Here is a 21,420-nt window from a genome sequence, read left to right on the forward strand (position 1 = left end):
GCACAACGCACCTCCTCCACGGTACAACGCACCTCCTCCACAGCACAATGCACCTCCTCCACAGCACAACGCACCACCTCCACGGCACAATGCACCTCCTCCACGGCACAACGCACCTCCTCCACGGTACAACGCACCTCCTCCACAGCACAACGCACCTCCTCCACAGCACAACGCACCACCTCCACGGCACAATGCACCTCCTCCACGGCACAACGCACCTCCTCCACGGCACAACGCACCTCCTCCACGGCACAACGCACCTCTTCCACGGCACAACGCACCTCCTCCACGGCACAACGCACCTCCTCCACGGCACAACGCACCTCCTCCACAGCACAACGCACCTCCTCCACAGCACAATGCACCTCCTCCACGGCACAACGCACCTCCTCCACGGCACAACGCACCTCCTCCACGGCACAACGCACCTCTTCCACGGCACAACGCACCTCCTCCACGGCACAACGCACCTCCTCCACAGCACAACGCACCTCCTCCACAGCACAACGCACCACCTCCACGGCCGCACATCGGTCATGGTTGTGTATTCATAACCCCATATGTTCTCCTGTCTTCTGCTCCTCCTGATTTACATTTCTCTGCACCCGCTTGTCGCCCAAACGTTGGTTTTCCGGAGACATGGTGGTTTCAGTGAGTTACGGTGGGTTCAGGCCTGGGCTCGATCTGACAAATCTGTGACTCAAATCCACTAGGCAAGGCAAGGCAAGTTTATTTGTAGAGCACATTTCATACACAGGCAATTCAAAGTGCTTCACACAGCAGGAAAAATACATTCAAATCACAAAGAAATTACAGAAACAGAAATACAATAAAATTAACTAAATAAAAATTGTAATAAAAAAAAAAAACACCTAGCCACAAAGGGTAACGTGTTTCCTTTTTAAATCCTTTTTAAATCAGTCCAACTGATTGTACATACTTTTACACGTCCAACGTGTTTCGGAGTCCAACTCCCTTTTAAATCAGTCCAACTGATTGTCTAAACTAATGAAATCACAAACAAAAGAGAAGAGGGCAAATAAAAATCCTTTCAGTAGCTAAACAAAACAGTTTTTAGCTTAGATTTGAACATTGTCAGAGTAGAACCTGTCTCACATCTTCAGGAAGACTGTTCCAGATTTTAGCTGGAGAAAACTGAAATGCAGATTCCCCATGTTTTGTCTTGACTCTGGGCACCAGCAGGAGGCCGGTCCATGTTTAGTCCTGACTCTGGGCACCAGCAGGAGGCCGGTCCCTGAGGTCCTCAGAGTCCGAGATGGTTCATATGGCACTAACATATCCAAGATGTACTTTGGTGCTAGGCCATGGAGAGACTTGTACACAAGCAGAGCTGCTTTAAAGTCTATTCTCTGAGCCACAGGGAGCCAGTGCAGAGACCTGAGAACAGGACTAATGTGATCATACTTCCTGGTTCTAGTCAGGACCCGAGCAGCAGCGTTCTGGATGTACTGCAGCTGTTTTACAGCTCGTTTGGAGAGGCCAGTGAGCAGACCGTTACGGTAGTCTAATCTACTGGAGACAAACGCATGGATAAGTCTCTCTAAATCTGGTTTTGACATTATATATTTGATTTTGGCAATGTTTTTTAGATGGTAAAAAGCTGCTGATGTTATTGATTTGACGTGGCTATTAAAGTTCAAGTCTGAGTCCATTATTACCCCCAGATTTCTAACTTGGTTTGTAGGTTTTAGAGCGAGACTCTGGAGGTGACCACTAACCCTTGCTCTTTGTTTCTGTGGCCAAAAACGATTATTTCAGTCTTGTCCGAGTTCGGCTGGAGAAAGTTGTTTTGCATCCACACACTGATCTGTTGGATGCAGTGACAGAGTGAATCTACTGGTCCATATTCACCTGCCGACAGTGAAACATAGATCTGAGTGTCGTCTGCATAATTGTGATAGGACACATTTTCACTGCGTATCAACTGACCTAACGGCAGCATGTAGAGGTTGAACAGAAGGGGACCCAGGTCTGACCCTTGGGGCACTCCACAGGTCAGGGTCATGTGGTCTGAGACACAGCTACCAATTTCAACAAAGTACTTCCTGTCTTCCAGATAGGACCTTAGCCAGTTTAGGGCAAAGCCAGTGATGCCCACCCAGTCCTCTAGTCTCTGTAAGAGGATCCCATGATCGACAGTGTCAAACGCAGCACTCAGATCTAACAGAATTAAGACTGAGGCTTTGCCCGTGTCAGTGTTCAGGCGGATGTCATTTGTCACCTTGACAAGATCAGTCTCAGTGCTGTGATGAGGTCTAAAACCTGACTGAAAAACATCAAATGAGTTGTTTATTAAGAGGAAATCAGTGAGCTGTTGGTAAACAACATTTTCAAGGACTTTGCCCCAAAATGGCAGATTAGAGATGGGCCGGTAATGACTCAGTACTGCGGCATCAAGACTGCTCTTCTTTAGGAGAGGCTTTATGACCGCAGTTTTCAAAGACATTGGGAATGTTCCAGATTGAAGCGACATGTTAACTATGTGAGTGAATGGTGCAAGGAAACTGTTCAGCAAAGACTTTAGAAATCTGGTGGGTAACACATCGAGGCAGCATGTAGATGAAGACTGGTGATGATCTCATGGACAGTTTTGTCAGTTACAGGTGCAAAGTGGGTTAGCTCTAAGTGTCTTGGTGGTTTTAGGGTAATTTTTTGCATTGTAGGATTTGTAGCATTGTTAATGCCCTGAACTTTGTCATTAAAGAATAATGCAAACTCATTACACTTGGATGTGGAAATGAGTTCTAACGGCAGCTGAGCTGGAGGGTTTGTTAATCTTTTTACTGTGGCAAACAGGACACGCGAGTTGTTACTGCAGCTTCCAGTAATTTCAGAGAAATATCTTTCCCTAGTTCTACATAAAATTAGGTTGTACATGTTCAGCTTCTCTTTGTAAATCTCTTTTTGAACCTGGAGCTTTGACTTGCGCCATTTCCGTTCGGCCCGGCGGCACTCGCTTTTCTGTGCCCTGACCGAATCATCATTTCTCCACGCGCCTTCTGCTTATTTTTAACCATTTTAGCCTTCATAGGGGCAATGGTGTCCAGAACATTCAAAACACTAGATGTAACAGAGTTCAACAAATCATTTACATTAGAACATGAGACATTTTCAAAGTTTATCATTTCCATAAACAGTGCACCTGTGCCATCACTTATGTGTCTCCTCTGAACAACTGCAGGACTAGCCGGTGGTTTGGGAAAAACAGACAGGTCAAAGAAGACACAGAAATGATCAGACAGAGCAACATCGATCACATTAACATTTGAAATATTTACCCCCTTTGTAATTATGAGATCTAGAGTGTGTCCTTTGCTGTGGGTGGGGCCCCTCACATGCTGAGTAAGACTGAAGGTTTCAAGGACAGCATCAAGCTCTTTAGCGTTTCTGTCACAAATATTATAAACATGTACATTGAAATCACCTGTAATGACCAAACCATCAAAGTCCGTGCATAAGACTGAAAGCATCTCAGTACAATCATCAATAAAACGTTGGCAGTGCTGGGGAGGCTTGTATAAAACAATGAAGAGAATGGATGGAGACTGTTTTAGCTCCATTTTAAAGGATACATACTCAAATGATGAAAACACCCCCAAAAGACTACCTGCGGGTAATTATTTCATCTCTAAAGACAGCACAGACTCCACCCTCTTTTTTGTTTTCTCGTGTTTTAGATTCAAACTTAAAGTTAGGTGTAGCAGATTCTATCAGAAGTACATTTCCTGTGTTTTTGTCAAGCCATGTTTCAGTTAAAAACATAAAATCAAGATTATAAGGAGAAATAAAATAATTAATTAGGAGTGATTTGTTACATAAGGATCTGACATTTAGCACAGCAAGTTTCAAACTAGTTTCAGTGGGACTGGGCTTTATCTTTTCACACGGAATATGAATCAAATTTCTCAGATCGGGCCGCCTGACTCGCATTTTGTTTTTCCATCTGTGTGATGTGACTACAGAAATAGCACTAGGGGGGGCTCTTTTTACAAAGGGCCCCGGGTTGGTTTGATTTCTAATATGACAATAAGTCGCAGCAACGCTGAGACCCAGTGCATCCTATTTATGGGAGATACCAGGTGAAATGCGAGGGGGGATGGGTGGTGGGGCTTTTGTAGCTGAGGAGAGTTTGGGATCAGGTGAGAGGCGAGGGGGGATGGGTGGTGGTGTAGTCGGCTTGTGCAGGGAAGAGTTGTTAAGTATTGACATAACCCTTGATCTTGCTATATTGGGAGTGAGTGGAGCCATCTTAATGCCTGATTTGATTAGACTTTCAAAATGGCTGGGAAGGCCCATGGGTGAGAGTGGAGATGAGAAGGAGAATGATGAATCTTTAGTGGGAGTAGATGTTGCAGGGGGAACCCAGGGCTGGTCTGAAGGCACGGGCAATGACAGGGATGCTGTTGGGCCTGTCACAGATGGGTCCAAGGCCTTTGAAGATTGTTGTGGTGCTGTTGCTGATGAGTCCTTCGCTGGAGGCGGTGGAGGTGAATGTGGAGCAGCTGGAGCTGAATCCTTTGCTGGTGGTGGTGGTGGTGGTGGTGGAGCGGCTGCTGATGAATCCTTTGGTGGAGGCTGAGGTTGTGGTGCTGTTGATGTTGAATCATTGGCTCGGTCTCTGGCTGATGGAGCAGGAATTCTTCTCTCATTCCTCTCTTCTCTAACTATCTGCTCAGGACCCTGTCCAGGCCCAGTCCAATGCCTCAGAGCGTGGAGCAGGTTCTCTGTCAGCACCCTCACTCCACCTCTGCATAGGTGGGGGCCATTTCTCTTATACAGGTCCTCTCGTTTCCAGAATAGATAGAAGTTCTCAATGTAGTGTAGTCCTCTCGGTGCACACTCTTTGGACAGCCATGTGTTCAGCTGAAGCAGCCGGCTAAACTTGTTTATCCTCCTGTCGATGTTTGGAAGAGGTCCACTTATGAATGTTTTGATTTCCACTTTATCAAGCACGTCAAAAAACTTCAGTCTCAAAACTAAATGAAAGTGCAGAAGGAGCATGTGCTGTGGATGGTGTGGGAAAAGGCTGCAATTGAAAGTAAAATAGTTAAATGTAGAGAATAGATATAAAAAAGGAGACCATGTTATGTCTTCAATCAGATCAAAATGCTAACGATTTAAGGAAACTTAAGTAACAGTGTTTACATGTCAGGGAGTGAGCTTCACTGTTACAACATGTGGAAAGAATGATATTTTTCACCCTCATAACTGTATTTGATCTTCACAAAATATAATCTGTTTTAAAATATACAAATTATCTGTAAATACAAAAACGTAATGTAAATGTTTGTCAAATAAGACCTAAAAATTCAGATTTTGTCCTCATCCAAAATGCGATGTTTGTGTGATAATCTAGTAAATAAGAAAATAACTTAAAATACAATATGTGTTTGTATCTCTCATGTGTATTGAATGGTTTTCTTGTGTTGTGTTGCACAGTGTGTTGTGTTGCGCAGTGTGTTGTGTTGCGCAGTGTGTTGTGTTGCGCAGTGTGTTGTGTTGCGCAGTGTGTTGCGTTGCGCAGTGTGTTGTGTTCCGCAGTGTGTTGAGTTGCACAGTGTGTTTTGTTGCACAGTGTGTTGTGTTGCACAGTGTGTTGTGTTGTGTTGCACAGTGTGTTGTGTTGCACAGTGTGTTGTGTCACACAGCGTGTTGTGTTGCACAGTGTGTTGTGTTGCACAGTGTGTTGTGTTACACAGCGTGTTGTGTTGCACAGTGTGTTGTGTTGTGTTGCACAGTGTGTTGTGTTGTGTTGTGTTTCCCTATGGGGACAATTAAGTCTTAAGAGAATATTACAGCTTGTCTAATTATTACTTAAATTGGTATTTAACATAATTTTACAACATTGAAATCACAGGAAGTAGAGCTTCTGTTCCATCAACGTCAACAAACACATTTTCATGACAGTTTAGACAATCTTTTCACAATCATATGAAGTAATTTTCATCATATGAAGTCAAGTTCCTCAGATTGAAAAAGACTTTCAGTTGGAAGTCTAAATCAAACACTGTCCAGATGACTATCTTTGAGACTTTTTCTACGAAAGATATTTTTTTACTTCAAATATAAGTAATTCTACCACAATCTGAATACATCACATTGTATTGTATTGTATTGTATTGCACAGAACCAAAGTGTTGAATGTACCCATCTGAATGACTCACTGTTTATCACCGTCTGGGCCCCATGTTTCATGTGTGTGTGTGTGTGTGTGTGTGTGTGTGTGTGTGTGTGTGTGGCCCTCGCAGCCCTGCGTTAAATAGATGATTCCACAGCACAATGAACATAAGACACTCCGTGATCTCACAGTTCTCAGGCTCGTGCCGCCCTTCGCCCTGTGGCTGCCTGCCTTGCCCAAAAACACCACTAAGCTGCACAGGCTTACCACTCAGTGGAGAATGAATAATGACTAGCGCTCCGGGGGATTGTCAACCGCAATACAAATGTAAGCCTTTATGAATTAAACTACATGAATGTATTTAGTCATTAGCTCTAATAGCTCTACAAGGGACAACTATTAACAGGCGATCTCGGCATCCAAGAAATGCAAAGTGGGTTTATGACTTTAAATCAGCAACATCATGTCTGTGGCTATAATGAGCACAACCTTATCTTCATGTGGATTTGATAATATAATATTTTTTTTGCTAAAATCCCAAACCAGGCTTAAGGGAATCATCTAATGTACCGTTTGTGCCAATTTAATCTGAAAATGGAGATGATTACATCAGAGTAAAATATATCATTCCATTAATCATGTTTTAGACCACGTTGATTGAATGAAACAAAGCCATGTATATTCTTACATGCTGTTGAAAGGCAGCGGATGCCTCACAGCCATATCTCTGTAGTAAACAACAGTTTAAGCAACACCCGTCATTTCTGTCACATTTGTTCAGAGTGGAGACAGATACAAGCCTCCAGGAGACAATGTCCCTGTTTCAGCTGCTGTAAGATGTCATGATATTAAACTATACCACCAGAATATGGTGGCCCTGCAGGGACAATCTGTTTAACAAACTGTGGACATATTGTTTTCCGTGTCAACATTCTTTTCAGTTCAGTAGATGTTTTTACTTTATGTCTTCTTACTTTTTACTTTTTATTTTCTTCTATCTAGAAGAGAGCTACATTTATCTTTATAGCTTTATTTATTTATTTATTGACTTTATTTAACCAGTAAAGTTGCACTGAGATGTATATGTTTTTGGTTTAAAAAGGCATATGCTGAAAACTAACCACAAAGACAAGCCTACAAAAAAGTACATAAATCTGTATATTTTAATGCAAATTGTGGTATTTCCATATATAGGTATTGAAATTGTGATAATTGTTTTAAAGATATGTAAAATTTAAATATTAAGTTTATAGCAAATATGCAACAAATAGAGCTGATGTAAAATAACAACTTTATATTGAAATAAGGGTAAAAAGCAATATTTCAGCACATTTGTGATACATTTTTACAGACATTTCACATCCTGTTCTGCAGAACAAAAAGAGGATCTAGAAAACACTACAGACTACTGTTGATGCTTTCTGTTGCATTTATGAAAACAAGATTTAGACATCTGTAAGAAGTTGAGCCACTTTGTCTTTGCATACCTTCGCCAACAGGACGCATCACACGTCTTGTTTCATTCTCTCTTTTTCACGGTTTTTGCACATGAGGCTCATTTTCATCATCTAAAGACCGTTTTGCTCTTTGTGGTTTGTAGAATATGTGAAGGTCACAGCTGTGTCCCTAAACTACAATTAAAGCCCATATAACAGGTTCTCGTGCTTTTTAAATTATGTTGTTTGAACTGTGGCTAGTGTCCCTGCGTCTGCGTCTGCGCATCTCGAACTTAATATGGAGAGAGGCGACGCTTGAGTCCTCGCTTGAGTTGATAAAAACTGACAGACATATGACTCTTTAGACTGCACTTTTCTGTAAAACGAAGGGAGTATGATTATATTTAAGATTTTACCAAACATTTTGCATGTTTTTTTCTCCAATTTGACCATTTTGATCATGTTTATATTGTCACTTCCTTTGACATAGAGGTGATTCCACAGCTGTTACCTAGCAACCAGATCGCAAACAAGGGCCAAAATCTATTTAAATCCTATCTATAATTTGACAAATAACAACATCTGACAACACCTTTATTTTGTTAAATTTTATAATTTTCTCAACATTTTTGGTGGGAATGGCGCTTTTTGGACGACATCATAGAGGTGGAGCTATTCTGTTGTAGAATTCCTCTTTTTTATTTGTCAAATTTTCTTCACAAACTGCAACTTGATCAATGGAAAACTATGAAAATGATTTACCACAGGGACTCTCTTACCAAACAACGTAATTTAAAAAACACGAGAACCTGTTATATGGGCTTTAATTGTAGTTTAATTGTAGCACAAACAGCCCTTCGGAGCGCTTGATGCCCTTCGGAGCGCTTGATGCCCTTCGGAGCGCTTGATGCCCTTCGGAGCGCTTGATGCCCTTCGGAGCGCTTGATGCCCTTCGGAGCACTTGATGCCCTTCGGAGCACTTGATGCCCTTCGCGCTGCTCGTTACGTGCTTAATGGAAGCAGGGCAGGAGCTCAATTCTGTAAAAGGTCTTTACCTCCAGCCACTTCAGTTTATTGACGCCGAATAGTTTTCTCTATTGACTGTACCAGACTGTATCCGTGGCCCTTTGCCCTGAGCATAACCTTCATCTAATTTAAGCCATAAATCAAGTCTTAACTTCAGCTCCTCCGAGTAAACAGGATATTTCCATTAAGAAATAATGGTCTCACAGGCGAGAGGCGAATCTTGTTTATTTTAAAGGGACAATACTGAGACGTACAAACAACCACTCTGAGCTACATTTGTACAGACATCTCTATTGACTTGTAGTAATTTCCTGATGGATTCAAATAACAAGATCCAATAAAGTGCTGTTTTTCTTGCGCTTCCTATGTTGATTAATCATGTTTGTTTATGCCAAAGACTGCACTCCAAGGGTATGTTTATGCAAAGATTGACTTCAGATCAATAGTCATTTTAACTGCCGGGTCATACGTGGCACTCAAGGGCAGACGCAGGCTTCTTGATTAAACATTGCATTTATATCTTTCCTGTTCCAGCAAACGGTGACCGGAGATGATTTTCTTAGGTGCCAGAAGACTGAGTTCAGATGGGCGTGGTTGACATGTGGATTAGCCAATTAGTTTAATTATGGCTGTTAACGATGAAAAAAAGTAAGTAAACAATGACAGGGAACGTTGGCTATTGTCACGGTTCATGTACGCTCAACTTTCAAAGCGCGGCCACTGTAGCATAATTTAAATGTACAACCGTTTCTAATGTTCAAATAACAGCTAATAACAACAACAAAAAACAGCCAAGAAAACGAGTTGAGAAAATATTTTTTGTTTTGCATTTTGTTCACTTTTTAACATGTTGAGCCCCCACTGCTGTGCTGTGTTCACTACTGCCCCCAGTGGTCGCCACATGTTGCTGTGCATTCATAATCTGGGAAAGCAAATCTCATACAGTTCAAATGAGCATAAATAAACCTTGAATCCGAGGGCAGAGATGTCTGATTTTGTTCTCCTTTGTTGTTTTTTTGTATCTGGTTGCACGGTTCTGTCAGAGTTTGGCTCGAGGCACGATGGAGGTGGTGGTGACCAGACGGACATCTCTCTGTGTAAAGAACAGAATCTATGTGTGTTTTATTGGCTGATACTTAAAAACATACAGCGCTTCTTGTGGCCGGGCTCGCCTCTCTACACATCTGGAGCCACATTTATAAAGCTCGCACTGTAGAGGCTGCCCGCTGTGTCATCCATGGTATTTATACAACTTCCACAAGGCGCAGGACTTTGCTTATCTCTGCGTGAATTGAGACCCTCCCGTAAGTTCTGGAAAGTCTGGAGACACTGGGGAAAGATGACACTCGTGGAGAGGAGCAGAAATGAAGAGAGGAAGTGTTTGATTCAGGAACTCGTCAGCGAATGCATTTGTTAGCCTGAAATGATTTAATTCAGACAGAAGTTGGCGGAGAAGGGCTGTTTATTCCTCTCATTATTCTGGACAACCCATGACATGAATGAAGCCGTGCTCTCTCCCCGTGACCCTACAGAGAAGACCCTCTGCTTGTCTCTCTTCTAAAATAAGCTAATTAAACCGTGTTGGGTGGCGTTCCATAAACAGTAATCTTAAATGACCTGCCCCTTGTCTACCTTCAGGCCTTGTGTCCTCACCGCATCTGTTTTATTTTTAGTCTACAATTTTCTAAACGCGCCCAGCACACAAACAAACCGCAGGCTTTCTCACATTTCACCTTCAAATTATTAAGCGGACTAACAATGGACCAAATTCATGAACACGTTTCTATGTTCCACTTTGAAATCTGTTTGTGAGGAAAAATACAGGGAATAATGTGAGGTGAAGGTTTCTCTCAAACCTCATGGCAAGCACCTCGACACCTTGACACCTTGAGGAGGATCGGTATAAAAAAACATGAGAAAACAATACAATGAGACTAATATTAGAAAATGTGAGACGAATATGCGTTCAATGGATTAAGATGTTAATGCTGCTTGAGTGTTATAAATAACTTACTCCAAATTCAAGCTTTTCTGTTGATTATGTCAGAACAGGGCACTAAAACTGCAAGTTGCCTCCACACTTATAGGCAGGTGTGAACATTTGTATTTAAAGTACCATATTTTCCGCACTATAAGTCGCACCAGCCAAAAAAAGCATAATAGAGAAGAAAAAAACATATATAAGTCGCACTGGAGTATGAAATGTGGTTGCAAGTGTGAAAATAACAAATAATATTACACACAAGTCACTCCAGAGTGTAAGTGTAAGTATATAAGTATAAATATAAGTCGCACACCGGCCAAAACTATGAAAAAAGGTGCGACTTGTATGTAAAATTGTTCTACTTTTGCCCCTTTCTCATTCACCCACTCACTTGTATGTAGAGTGATTCATGCACGTTTGAGTAATCTTTATTCTCCTGCAATCAAGACGCCATTAGTCCTGTCCCCATTTCTATCGACCACAAACACGCCCACTGCCCGGTACTTATGTCGTTTTCTGTTGTTTGTGTGTTTTTCAAACGGTGATACGTACGATTCAGCAGTGCCCTGAAGCCTTTTTGGCACAATAACCCTAAAGCAGCTAAGAATAAAACCAAAAGGGCTGTCCATGATGTGATGTGTCCTCGATATGAGACAAGTATTGTATTTTCAACCAGGGCGACACCTTGTTTTGTCTGTTGAATGTTCTGCTGAAGTCTAACAAACGTATTTACAATGTTTTATGTTGTTTTCTGTATATGCTTTATTTTCCTTTTATATGTCATGAAATAGCAACACAGAGAGCAATACAAATATCACTTGCACTTGTTTTTTACTCAAGCATCCAAAGAACCAGACTATGTACCAGCAATACCACTTTAGGAGCTATTCTTTTCTACACAGCACGAGAATGTTTAAATCAATAGGCTTTCGGGATGAAGGAGTCATTTTTTTTGAAAGTAAACGCAACCTTTTTCGCAGGCGTATGATGATGTGAATGGGAAGGAATGAAAAGTGCACCATGCTCCGTCCGCATGCTGAGGCGGGGGCTTTTTGTTTAATGAAGTCAGTGATTTACAGCCGAGGTGGAGGCGAGACCCTGTGAAGGAGATGTTTCTAATCAAAAATAGGCTTCCACTCGCTCTCTCAGGACAGGAAACATGCTGAGTGGATTAAAAGTGAACAGAAAAGTGTGAAAAGACAAAGGCTTAGCGTGTGGAAGTGCAGTGTTAAAGTAGATCCACTGAAATAAGACAAGACACTGAGTTATAAATGGAAGAAATTTTGACCTTTCCTGAGGTTCTCTTCTTTTAATCAGGATTAGCATGAACCAAAAAGTGTTATCAGTGCTGAAAATGACATTATAGTGTCTAAAAAGGATCATTGTGGTACTGAAATAGCATAGAAGTTTAAACCGTTTAGTGATGACAATAAAAAGCACTAAAACCCAAACTGGATGTGTTGATTTGGCACATTTTAGATGATAATGTTAAACCTCATTGATCTTGTCTGATCTAGGAAGCTAAGCCGGGTCGATCTTGGTTAGCACGAGAATGCGATACTGCTGGGAATTCAAGGTGCTGCTGTTGTGTCCTTTGGCAAAACACATCACTCACCATATGACTGTGGTGTGAGTGATGGTGGTGGATGATACAACTATAGCTCAGCATGTAGAAAGGCTCTCCCAAAACTCCAGATCGTTCCATGTTTTCTCATTTCTCGGGTCGAACATTTAAAGCCTTAAAGGTGGTATGGACGATTTTTTTCAGCAAATTTTTTATCATATTTCCTCGTGGCGTGGATAAATCATTTGTCCTGCCACGTATCAATCATAAAACGCACCTACCGCTCACCTGCAGCCGCGTCAGGTTCGTCCCCACGTTTCCGCGTGCCTAAGCGCATGGATCTATCATAATATAGTTCCCTCAGTGTACGGGGCAAAATGAAGACGGAGAAAGACAGTTCGAGCTGACGCAGAAGTGGACAGAAATCTACGGGAGACGAGAGATGCGATGCGATCCATTGCGCTAATAAACAAACGCACGTGTGTGTTGTATCAGTCCGAACGGGGGAGTGCGCATGCGCACTTCCGCCTGCGTTCTCAAATCGCCGAAAAATCGTCCATACTGCCTTTAAGATCATAATAAAATAAGTTGACTAATAAAAACGTGTGAAGACCAAGACTAAGATTGATTAATCAGCTAAACGACTGAATAACTACAGTCCTCACAAAATTTTAAAGCAACTTTGAGCATCTAGAACAACTCAATATTAGACCATTATTATTCTTTAAATGTGATTTTTAACTATATAAATGCCATTTGTAGTTTGAAAACCACATTGAAAAACACAGTGAAACATTTAAAACAACCACATGCCAAGCAAGTGTCAAGAAACACGATAAACACGATTAAGTTGCTAAATAAATAACATTTAAAAAAGATAAGTGTTCACAGAGCGTTGGGAAGAAGCTCTTGCATAACAGCTCATTATAAGGTGCCCCATGTAACAGAATGGTTTATGGTTTATGCATAGAAGCAGCTATTTGATAAAACACTAATTTCTTTGATGAAAAGGAGATAATTACACGCAGAGTACATCGTGGCCCTATATGTGATATGTCAAAAGTACACTCTGTAAAGCTGAAGTGGCTCAAGGTGTGTTAAGTTGTTTTTTGGCCTTCAACAGTAATAAATCATTGTAACTACACATATAACCTTCTTTGTAAAAATTTGTCAATGCCAATCATGTATTATCTTGTTGTTTACAAGGTCACGGACATCCAAAACAAGTTGAATCTTGTATTCTTTTGAAATATTGTCATGGAATCAGACAAACACCAATGCTATTCCGTAACACATCGAGAACACAATTCAACTTAGAATATGAAACGACACAGAAATATCAGACATTTGTATGGCAAGCTTGGGAGAAAACGCGGGGACTGATCACGCAAGCTGTGGTAAGCAGCCTGCGTGATCCTCCTGCGTCTCACCCCGTTTTTTCCCATGCTGGTTGGTTTTATTAGATATTCTGGAATAGGCGGGTCACATTTCTCATTGGTCAGCCTCACATCAAGGCACTTGGTATTTTTCCGTAGAGATAAAGCCTGCAAAGGGGGCTGCAACTCCCCCCCCTGGGGCAACATTCTTTGGCCCATCTTTAGGATAACTTCACAAACAAATGCAGTTTGTCACACATCCGTTCTTCTCTTAGACTAATGATGCAGATAATATATCACTATTATGCAGATAAAATACATCACAGAAATATAATCATATTTTCACATTTTATCACAAATATGCTTCATAAAACCAAACCAAACACCCAAATACTGCATATACATGGCCTGGAGAGCAATACACACAATGGAAAAGGCTTTGTGGGGGCGCATGGAGGACGGGGGGACTGGGAAACTGGCCACTGGGGCCCCACAGCCGTGATGGAGGAGTTCGTAGTCCCATTCAACAACACATACTGTATTATTCTGCTGTAGAACTCTGAACCCAAGCATTATATTCTTCATAAATGAGGCTCCTGGTCACACTAAAGCACCGGCTGATGGAGGCGGGCTGCGGCTGAGGCGGTGCACGCTGACATTTTTGGACCTTTTGCAGCACATAGCTCTGCCTAATGTTCCAGCACCAAACTGGAGTTCAGCATTTCCATTTTAGGATTGCCATGGTCGTGTATGTAACTTTGGTCTCTAAATAACAAGTCATTTTGTTGGCCTATCACGGCAATAAAGTCTGAGACAGAGTTTGTGTATTTTAAAACTTTCACAACTTTGATCTGGGCTTTTCGCTTCAGATATATTTGCACCGAGCCTGGACGTTGAGCTCCTTTAAAACAGTTAAGATGCAGTCGTAATGCTTTTTCTCTTTAGTTGAACTGACACAGCTTGGTCAGTTTGCTCTCTATTTCATTTAATCCACTTCTACCACAGAGACATAAAGTAGCACCTACACACACTAAACTTTACAATCTTGTACTTAACAATAGTTTGATGGAACATACTGATAGATTTGCTGTTTGATATTCCAGTTTTAACCCTAAAAAATTGGCACATTTTGAATTTTTAAGCCAATTTTCAGTCGGATACACACAAAAAAGAAATAAGAGATCCAAAATCCTTTCGATAAATGCTTTTGTAACTATTATGCTTTGAGTACAAAAGGAACAAAGACATTTAAACCTGGCTCTGTCCAATTTTCAAATTAAATGTCAGAATATTGAGAAAATTGGACATTTTTTACACATATTTTATACACTTATTTTTCTATATGAAAACCTTGTATGATAAAAAACATGTACATTTTATTTCTTACATTTACCACAAGAGAAGTTTCAAATGTATATACGGTATTTAAATTGTATATTTCATTGACACACAAGGTAAATGATGACAACATCGAACATACAAAATAAAATAAAACAGGAAAATATGAAATACAACAACAGAGAAAACAGTCTTGGTCGAAATAATTGGAATGGACATACAATACTTTTCCTGTCTTGTATCAGATGCCCTTCCGGACACGATGCTCGCCATGTGGTTTACTCTGGCATTCTCAAAAGAAAATAGCCAGACATAGAAATTGTACAATCGGCATCCAGAGCTGGACCTGGATCGTAACACATGTTGACAACACAATGGGACAGAAGATGAGCTGTCAGAAACATAATTGAAGCGTACGTCTTTACCATGTCAAAACCAAACTCGCAACGGAGCGGAAAATGCAGGCGCTGGTGCTGATTCTATTGGTGAGCCATTAACTTGCCAAGAACCATTAGGAAACTTCAACGCCTAGAATTATTGCCATAAACTGAGCGCGTGATTGGAATTGGAGCTTCTTGACTTTCAAACTGTGAGAGAAGGAAGTACGTCTGTGAAATGTTAAACAAAGACAGCCCGCAAATGTCTGTTTTCTTTAAATAATCTATGATATGAGGGGGGGAAATGAATAAAGTTGAGTATCCTAGTTTCAATTTGAGTTTGTTTAAGGATAGCTCTCTAGAAAACGATTGAATGCTACTCTAAAGCATGTGGTCTTTGTCTGTTGTGGGACCAAAATAGTGTTAGCCCTGTGAGAATGTGCTAATTATTCTGGGATGTACTCCGTCTCATGCTGCTATGACGCTCAGGGCTTCTCAAACTATTAAGACTTTGCCGAAGTCGGATTGATTGTATTTGTTTTCCTTTCGTTTCGTCTACAGAAATAGAGACGGTCGCTCCGAGGGAAAACCATAAGTGGCCCATCTATTCTTTGTGTATGAAGAGGACGGATAGGATTACGCATGAGTATGTCTGATATTTTGGGACGTTTTCAGAGGAGTAATGGGACGATGTGTCTGTAAATTGGTTTTGTCACAGAAGCCCTTTAACCAGGAAAGTCCCATTGACTTTCGGAGATCTCGTTTACACGGGAGTCCTGGCCACGAGGCGCCGCTTATTCATTTCAAGTGCGCGTTCGATCGTGGACAACGTGAGCGTGTGCAAAGAACTCCCTCAGGACAAATGACAAATGCAGCGCTGCGGACTTTATTTACACGTTTGTACTACGTAAAGCAGGAGAAGAAGCGGGGAGATATCGATTTACCCGCGTGTGCTGTTTGTAAAGGGCGATAGTGCACCTTTAAAGCTCAGATAAGACACCTTTAAGTATCAGCATCGGATATTCTCCAAAGCTTGTGTGCCAACGTCTATATTTTTGAACTTTTAGATATGTTTTTTGAAGGCGCTCCGGCCTCTCTTCACCTTTATCCTCTTGTTGTTTCTTGTATCATTCTGTTTTTGATAGTCCAGTCACTTTTGGCTGCAGGTGTGCGTTTGATACGTACAACTCCCCTCACGAACCTTTCTCTTTTTCGTTTTTTGAAGCATCAAGAACATACACACAGCAGTTGGGAGCGACTCATTTCAAAGGCCGCCTCGTGTCCCTGGTATAACTGAGTGGGGACGTCCATTTAGCTGATTAATTTGTCCTATTAGCGGGATTAATCTGTCATTTACACCTTGTTAGCGCCGGTTGTCAGAGGCTCAAAGGTGATACAAACACACTGGACTTGATTGGCTCATAACATCATTTATAGATCTTTTAATGCACGTTATTCTTGTGGTGGAAGTCAGCCGGTGATGATATTGGATTTTTTATGATATTTACGAGCTTTATTTACGGGCTAGTTTGTTTTTGCCATAAGAAAGTTGACAAAGAACAGAATTGGCAACAGTACGAATGTGTTCTGGTATTCACAGTGATTATACCAGCAATAGGAGCAATGGTGGTGGGAAAGTAAAGTTTATTTTGGGTAAACAATCTGTCTTTTCTCACCAAAAGTGGTTGTTGTTGTTGTTGTTGTTTATTCTTCGATGAATGGACAGGTGCTGCTTTGAGGGACACATTTCTTTCTGAGCACTCTTTTATGTGTCATTGTGGTGTCCCAGGATTGCCATTTTCTTTTAAATTGGAAATATTTTTTTGATTTATTTTGTATTATCTTTTTTATTTTTTACAATTTGTAGAGTCCTATTCTTTCCATTGTTACACTGCAGAGGTTGTTAACTGTTCTCAATGATTGTCTTGACCTCTCCACACCACAGTACATACACATATATATTTTGTTCTCATTTGTGTTAGTGCTAGAGGGCATTTTTCTTATTGCATTATGTACATTTGATTGACATAAATAGCTTTTGCCGTTGTTATTTTCTGGTGTAGATTTTGTTCATTCCTCAGACTTGATCTTGATTTTAATTTTGCAAAGAGTTGAATTATTTATTCCCTGGTGTTGGGAAAAAACAATCACGGTCTAATCCAGATTTAATCCAGGTTTATTAATTGAGGGGAAATGGAATGAAAAGTTGAAAACTAGTTTGTCCTGATGAGACTGGGTGTTAATGAAGTAAATGTAGAGGTTTTATTCATGCTTGTCTGATTAAGGCATGAATATTACATGTCCAACTGATTGATTATAACGCGCTGGATAATTAAAGTAAATGCTAAGTTTAGACCTCTCAACTCAATTCTAAAGGGAAGTTGTCTTATCTTTCAGGGTGGTTAGCAATAGTCCATGTGTCTGTTTGGGATTCTGCTCAGTTTTCATCAAACTTCTACTCACATAAACTAATCTTTACCTTCCAGTGATGAAGGTTAAATAATTGTATTTTCTTTAATGTTACCTTGTGGGCTTTGACTTCTGATACAGTGTGTATATTGATTTAATTTTTTCTCCAACCTGGTGTAAACGGCGGCTCAAGTTGCCCCAGCAGCGGCATTGAAAAGTGGATCCTGAGTCTGGTCACGCCTCGAGCCAAACGCAAACAGAACTGTGCAATCACATCAAATATTATCAGATCTACATGAGTGAGACATCATTGGAAAGCTTTGAATTCACACTTGCAGAATCTGTGAATAACTCAAAATGTCTCCGGGTAGACATGTAACTGGTTTAGCCACGGTCAGACACATTTGTTTATTTTAATGGCACATGTGAAACGAATGAGTTCATTGGTTGTTTAAGCTTTAGAACCTAATCGGAGTTTAGGGCTTCACTCTGGGTTGTCAAACACATCGGAAATCAAATCGATAATAAAACTATTGAAACTAATGTAGAGACTCATTTGACTAATTATCACTACTAAAACAAACGGCATAAAAATAACTAGATATGATACAGTTTTCTTGAGCTATATCAGAACTAGTGTAAGACAACATGGCAACATGAAGTACTATTATGTCTTGAAAATGACAATTATCTACTGTGTGAAAAATCTGTATCAAGCCTTTTCCTCATTAACACAATCGAGTTTGACATTGTTGTGACAAACACCACTTTTACTCATAAGTTCTGCACAAATCAGCAATGTTTATCGTTTTTTTGCTATGACATTATTCCCTTCTTTTTTCGTATTTGTTTTTGCCATGCGTGCCCCTGATTGGCCCATCCACCTGTCAATCACACCCAGACTGACATCGATCTGTACTGGGAGATATCATTTCAGACTTTCCTGAACTATGGCTAGGCAGGATTGGGAAAGTTGCATTATCATTATAGAGTTTCAGGGATCGAAACTAAAAACCAAGTACTAAAATCTATGAAATGCCAATGCTCAGTTACTTTCTGATCTCTAAACAAAGACTACAAAAATGTGTTATGTGTTATGTTATGTATCGTTCCCTTTGTAGATTTCATGTTCTGTTGAGTCGCTGCTGGACCGACAGTGTATTCCTCAGGTACATTGCTTATTACCATAAGAAGAAAGACCAAAGCAGTCCATTCCTGTTCTTTGCATCGCAGCGTGGGTGTGCGAATCTTTGTTTCCACGTCTGGTCTGATTTAACAGCGTTCTATTTTAGGTCCATGCCTTTCACACGAATTAGCCTTTTTACACTTGTCTACATTGAGACGTTCACAGTTCAGTCTCTTCGTGCACTTACTCATCCTTAACAGCTTTCTTGAACATGCGCCACAGAAAATGCTGCTTTAACGACAGCGAAATAAGAAACAATCGTCTGTCGTTTCTATAAATTACACAACGGCGCGTGCTCAGACTGAATCGGCGTGTATTCTGTCGAGCGGTTGGCGAGGCAGATGGCGCAGATGTGCAGTGTTGCTCGTGGCGAGAAGTGGCTCACAATCACCAGGTATGGAGAGTGCACTATAGAAACGGTGTATCAGCAGTATTTTTGCTGCCATGAGGAAATATCAACTTTTTCAGTGAATGTGAAAAAGAACACATGGGTACTTTTTGTTTGTAATAGTGTGGGCAGTACTTTTTGTTACTTATTCAACTGGCCACAGCTGAAATCTTATCATGTTACAGGAAAATAACTACAAATGAACAACTAATTCTGCTATTTATTTATCACAGCTCAGTTTTTCAGTTGTTTTTTTTTAAAGTATTGTACATTTCGAATACATTTTTTGGGATTATCCTTCTTTTCTATTATGTCAGTGTCATGAAATGCAACATTATCGTTTATAGTCCACATTCTCTTCAATATATCACAGTTTTAAACGTTTTATGGACGGGCCCAGTTTGTACGTTTGTATGGCTCGAACTGCAGAGCCTCCTGTTAGTGGGCGCATACTCAACCCCACTGCACCACCGTAGCTCCAAATGGAAATCTTGTCTTTGATTTTGTTCATAGGATGTGCCTGACAGTGAAGTAACAGGAATGACAGCGGAGTCTTTGTAGTGTTCATTTGCATTTGGCCCACAGTCACTTTCTGTTTATCTGTCTGTGCAAAGACTCAGTGAAGGTCAAACAGGCACAAGACCACCCCAACAATTAGAGCTAATTAGAAACTGTCAAATGTTAAGAACTGTGGTGTGAGCTCTGACTTCACCTTGAAAACGGAATAGAAGAAAATGATTTGCTTTTTAAAATCAGCCTGAAAGAAAACCCTCGCCAATTTGCAGTTTTAACAATCATTGGTTCAGGATCTGGACCAACTGGACTGAACAGGAGAAAGTACTTTTCACTTGGTTTTCTGGAGTTATTTTAGCGTTTCATGGTGACATCCTGACATGTTAAGAGTTCAAGAATGTTCAAAATAAATGCTTAAAATTCCCTTTGACATGAATTGACCTTTGTTAGCATTCAAAATCACCACTTGTAAAATTAATATAAAATACTTTTACTTTTTACTCTTTTAAGCTCATTTTTAAACAGGTACTACTTTTGTATGTGCTATTTACAATTTAATTTGAGTTTACATTTATTTTTGTCTGCTGTATCTGTCCTTTTATCGTATTTTCCGGACTAAGTTGCACCTTTTTTCATAGTTTTGGCCGAGGTACGACTTATACTTCTGTTTATACTTATATACTTATACTCTGGAGCGACTTATATGTGATATTACTTGTTATTTTCACACTTGCAACCGCATTTCATACTCCAGTGCAACTTATATATGTTTTCTTCTGGTGCGACTTATACTCCGGTGCCACTTATAGTCCGGAAAATACGGTACTTGAACTTGAGCACTTCTTCCACCTCTGGTACAGTCATATTCCTTTATTGAACAACGTTTGAACGGGGAGTACATCTTTTTGATTTCCTACAACAGGCTGAAACTTCAGAACATTCAATCATTACATAAACATGACTGTGTGATGCAGTTTGTCCTCAAAGCTTGTGGCTCCCAAAGCTTCTTCTCTTCAGAGACTTTGCAGGTGTTTTGTCCAGATGCTGTGTGTATCAGCCGCTCCATTAGCCTTGTGTTTTGTGTGACAGGTACATGGCCATCATCCACCCCTTGAAGCAGCGCATGTCGTCCACGGAGACCAAGGTGGTGGTGGTGGTGATCTGGGTCCTGGCTATGCTCCTGGCCTTTCCTCAGTACTACTACTCCGACACGGACCAGCTGCCTGGCCGCGTCGTCTGCTACATCGACTGGCCCGAGTACACCTCCTGTGACTTCAAGAAGATGTGAGTCGGCACGGGGCTTTACACACCGCTTGGGCACAACGTACACACTCGATAAATACATACATAAACTGATACACAGCTCTTGATAAGAAGAAGTGAACCTTTATTCGTCAAACAATGGGGAAATTCAATGGGGAAATGGGGAAGTTGACTACAAATGTCTCTAAAATGTAGTGTACATGATTGTAAACACACATAATGATGCTTTGTACATTTGTGGATAAGAAAGGTGACTCTCTGCTGGATTTAACTCAATTTAGATTGTTCGGCTTCTTCCTCTTTTGTGGCGCTTTCACCAATCAGTGTAAATCTTTAACGTCCCAATGTCTTTCGGTGAAAAACATTCCAGATTGATTCATGTGAACAACTCAATTCAGAGTGAGACACAGATCACAGT

At 40.8% G+C, this 21,420-nt stretch overlaps 1 protein-coding gene across 1 annotated transcript in view; it reads left to right on the top strand.

Moving 5' to 3' along the window:
- Nucleotides 1-21,420, top strand: part of tacr1a (tachykinin receptor 1a) — a 68,074-nt gene that overhangs the window by 12,313 nt on the left and 34,341 nt on the right. Inside the window, exon 2 of the mRNA XM_072433689.1 lies at nucleotides 20,829-21,023. Coding sequence (XP_072289790.1) covers nucleotides 20,829-21,023 — 195 coding nt within the window. The remainder of the gene's footprint in view (nucleotides 1-20,828; nucleotides 21,024-21,420) is intronic.

The sequence above is a fragment of the Eucyclogobius newberryi genome, unplaced genomic scaffold (genome assembly GCF_026437365.1).
Source record: "Eucyclogobius newberryi isolate DKJ021-1_F unplaced genomic scaffold, fEucNew1.0.hap1 SCAF_6, whole genome shotgun sequence".
Lineage (NCBI taxonomy): Eukaryota > Metazoa > Chordata > Actinopteri > Gobiiformes > Gobiidae > Eucyclogobius > Eucyclogobius newberryi.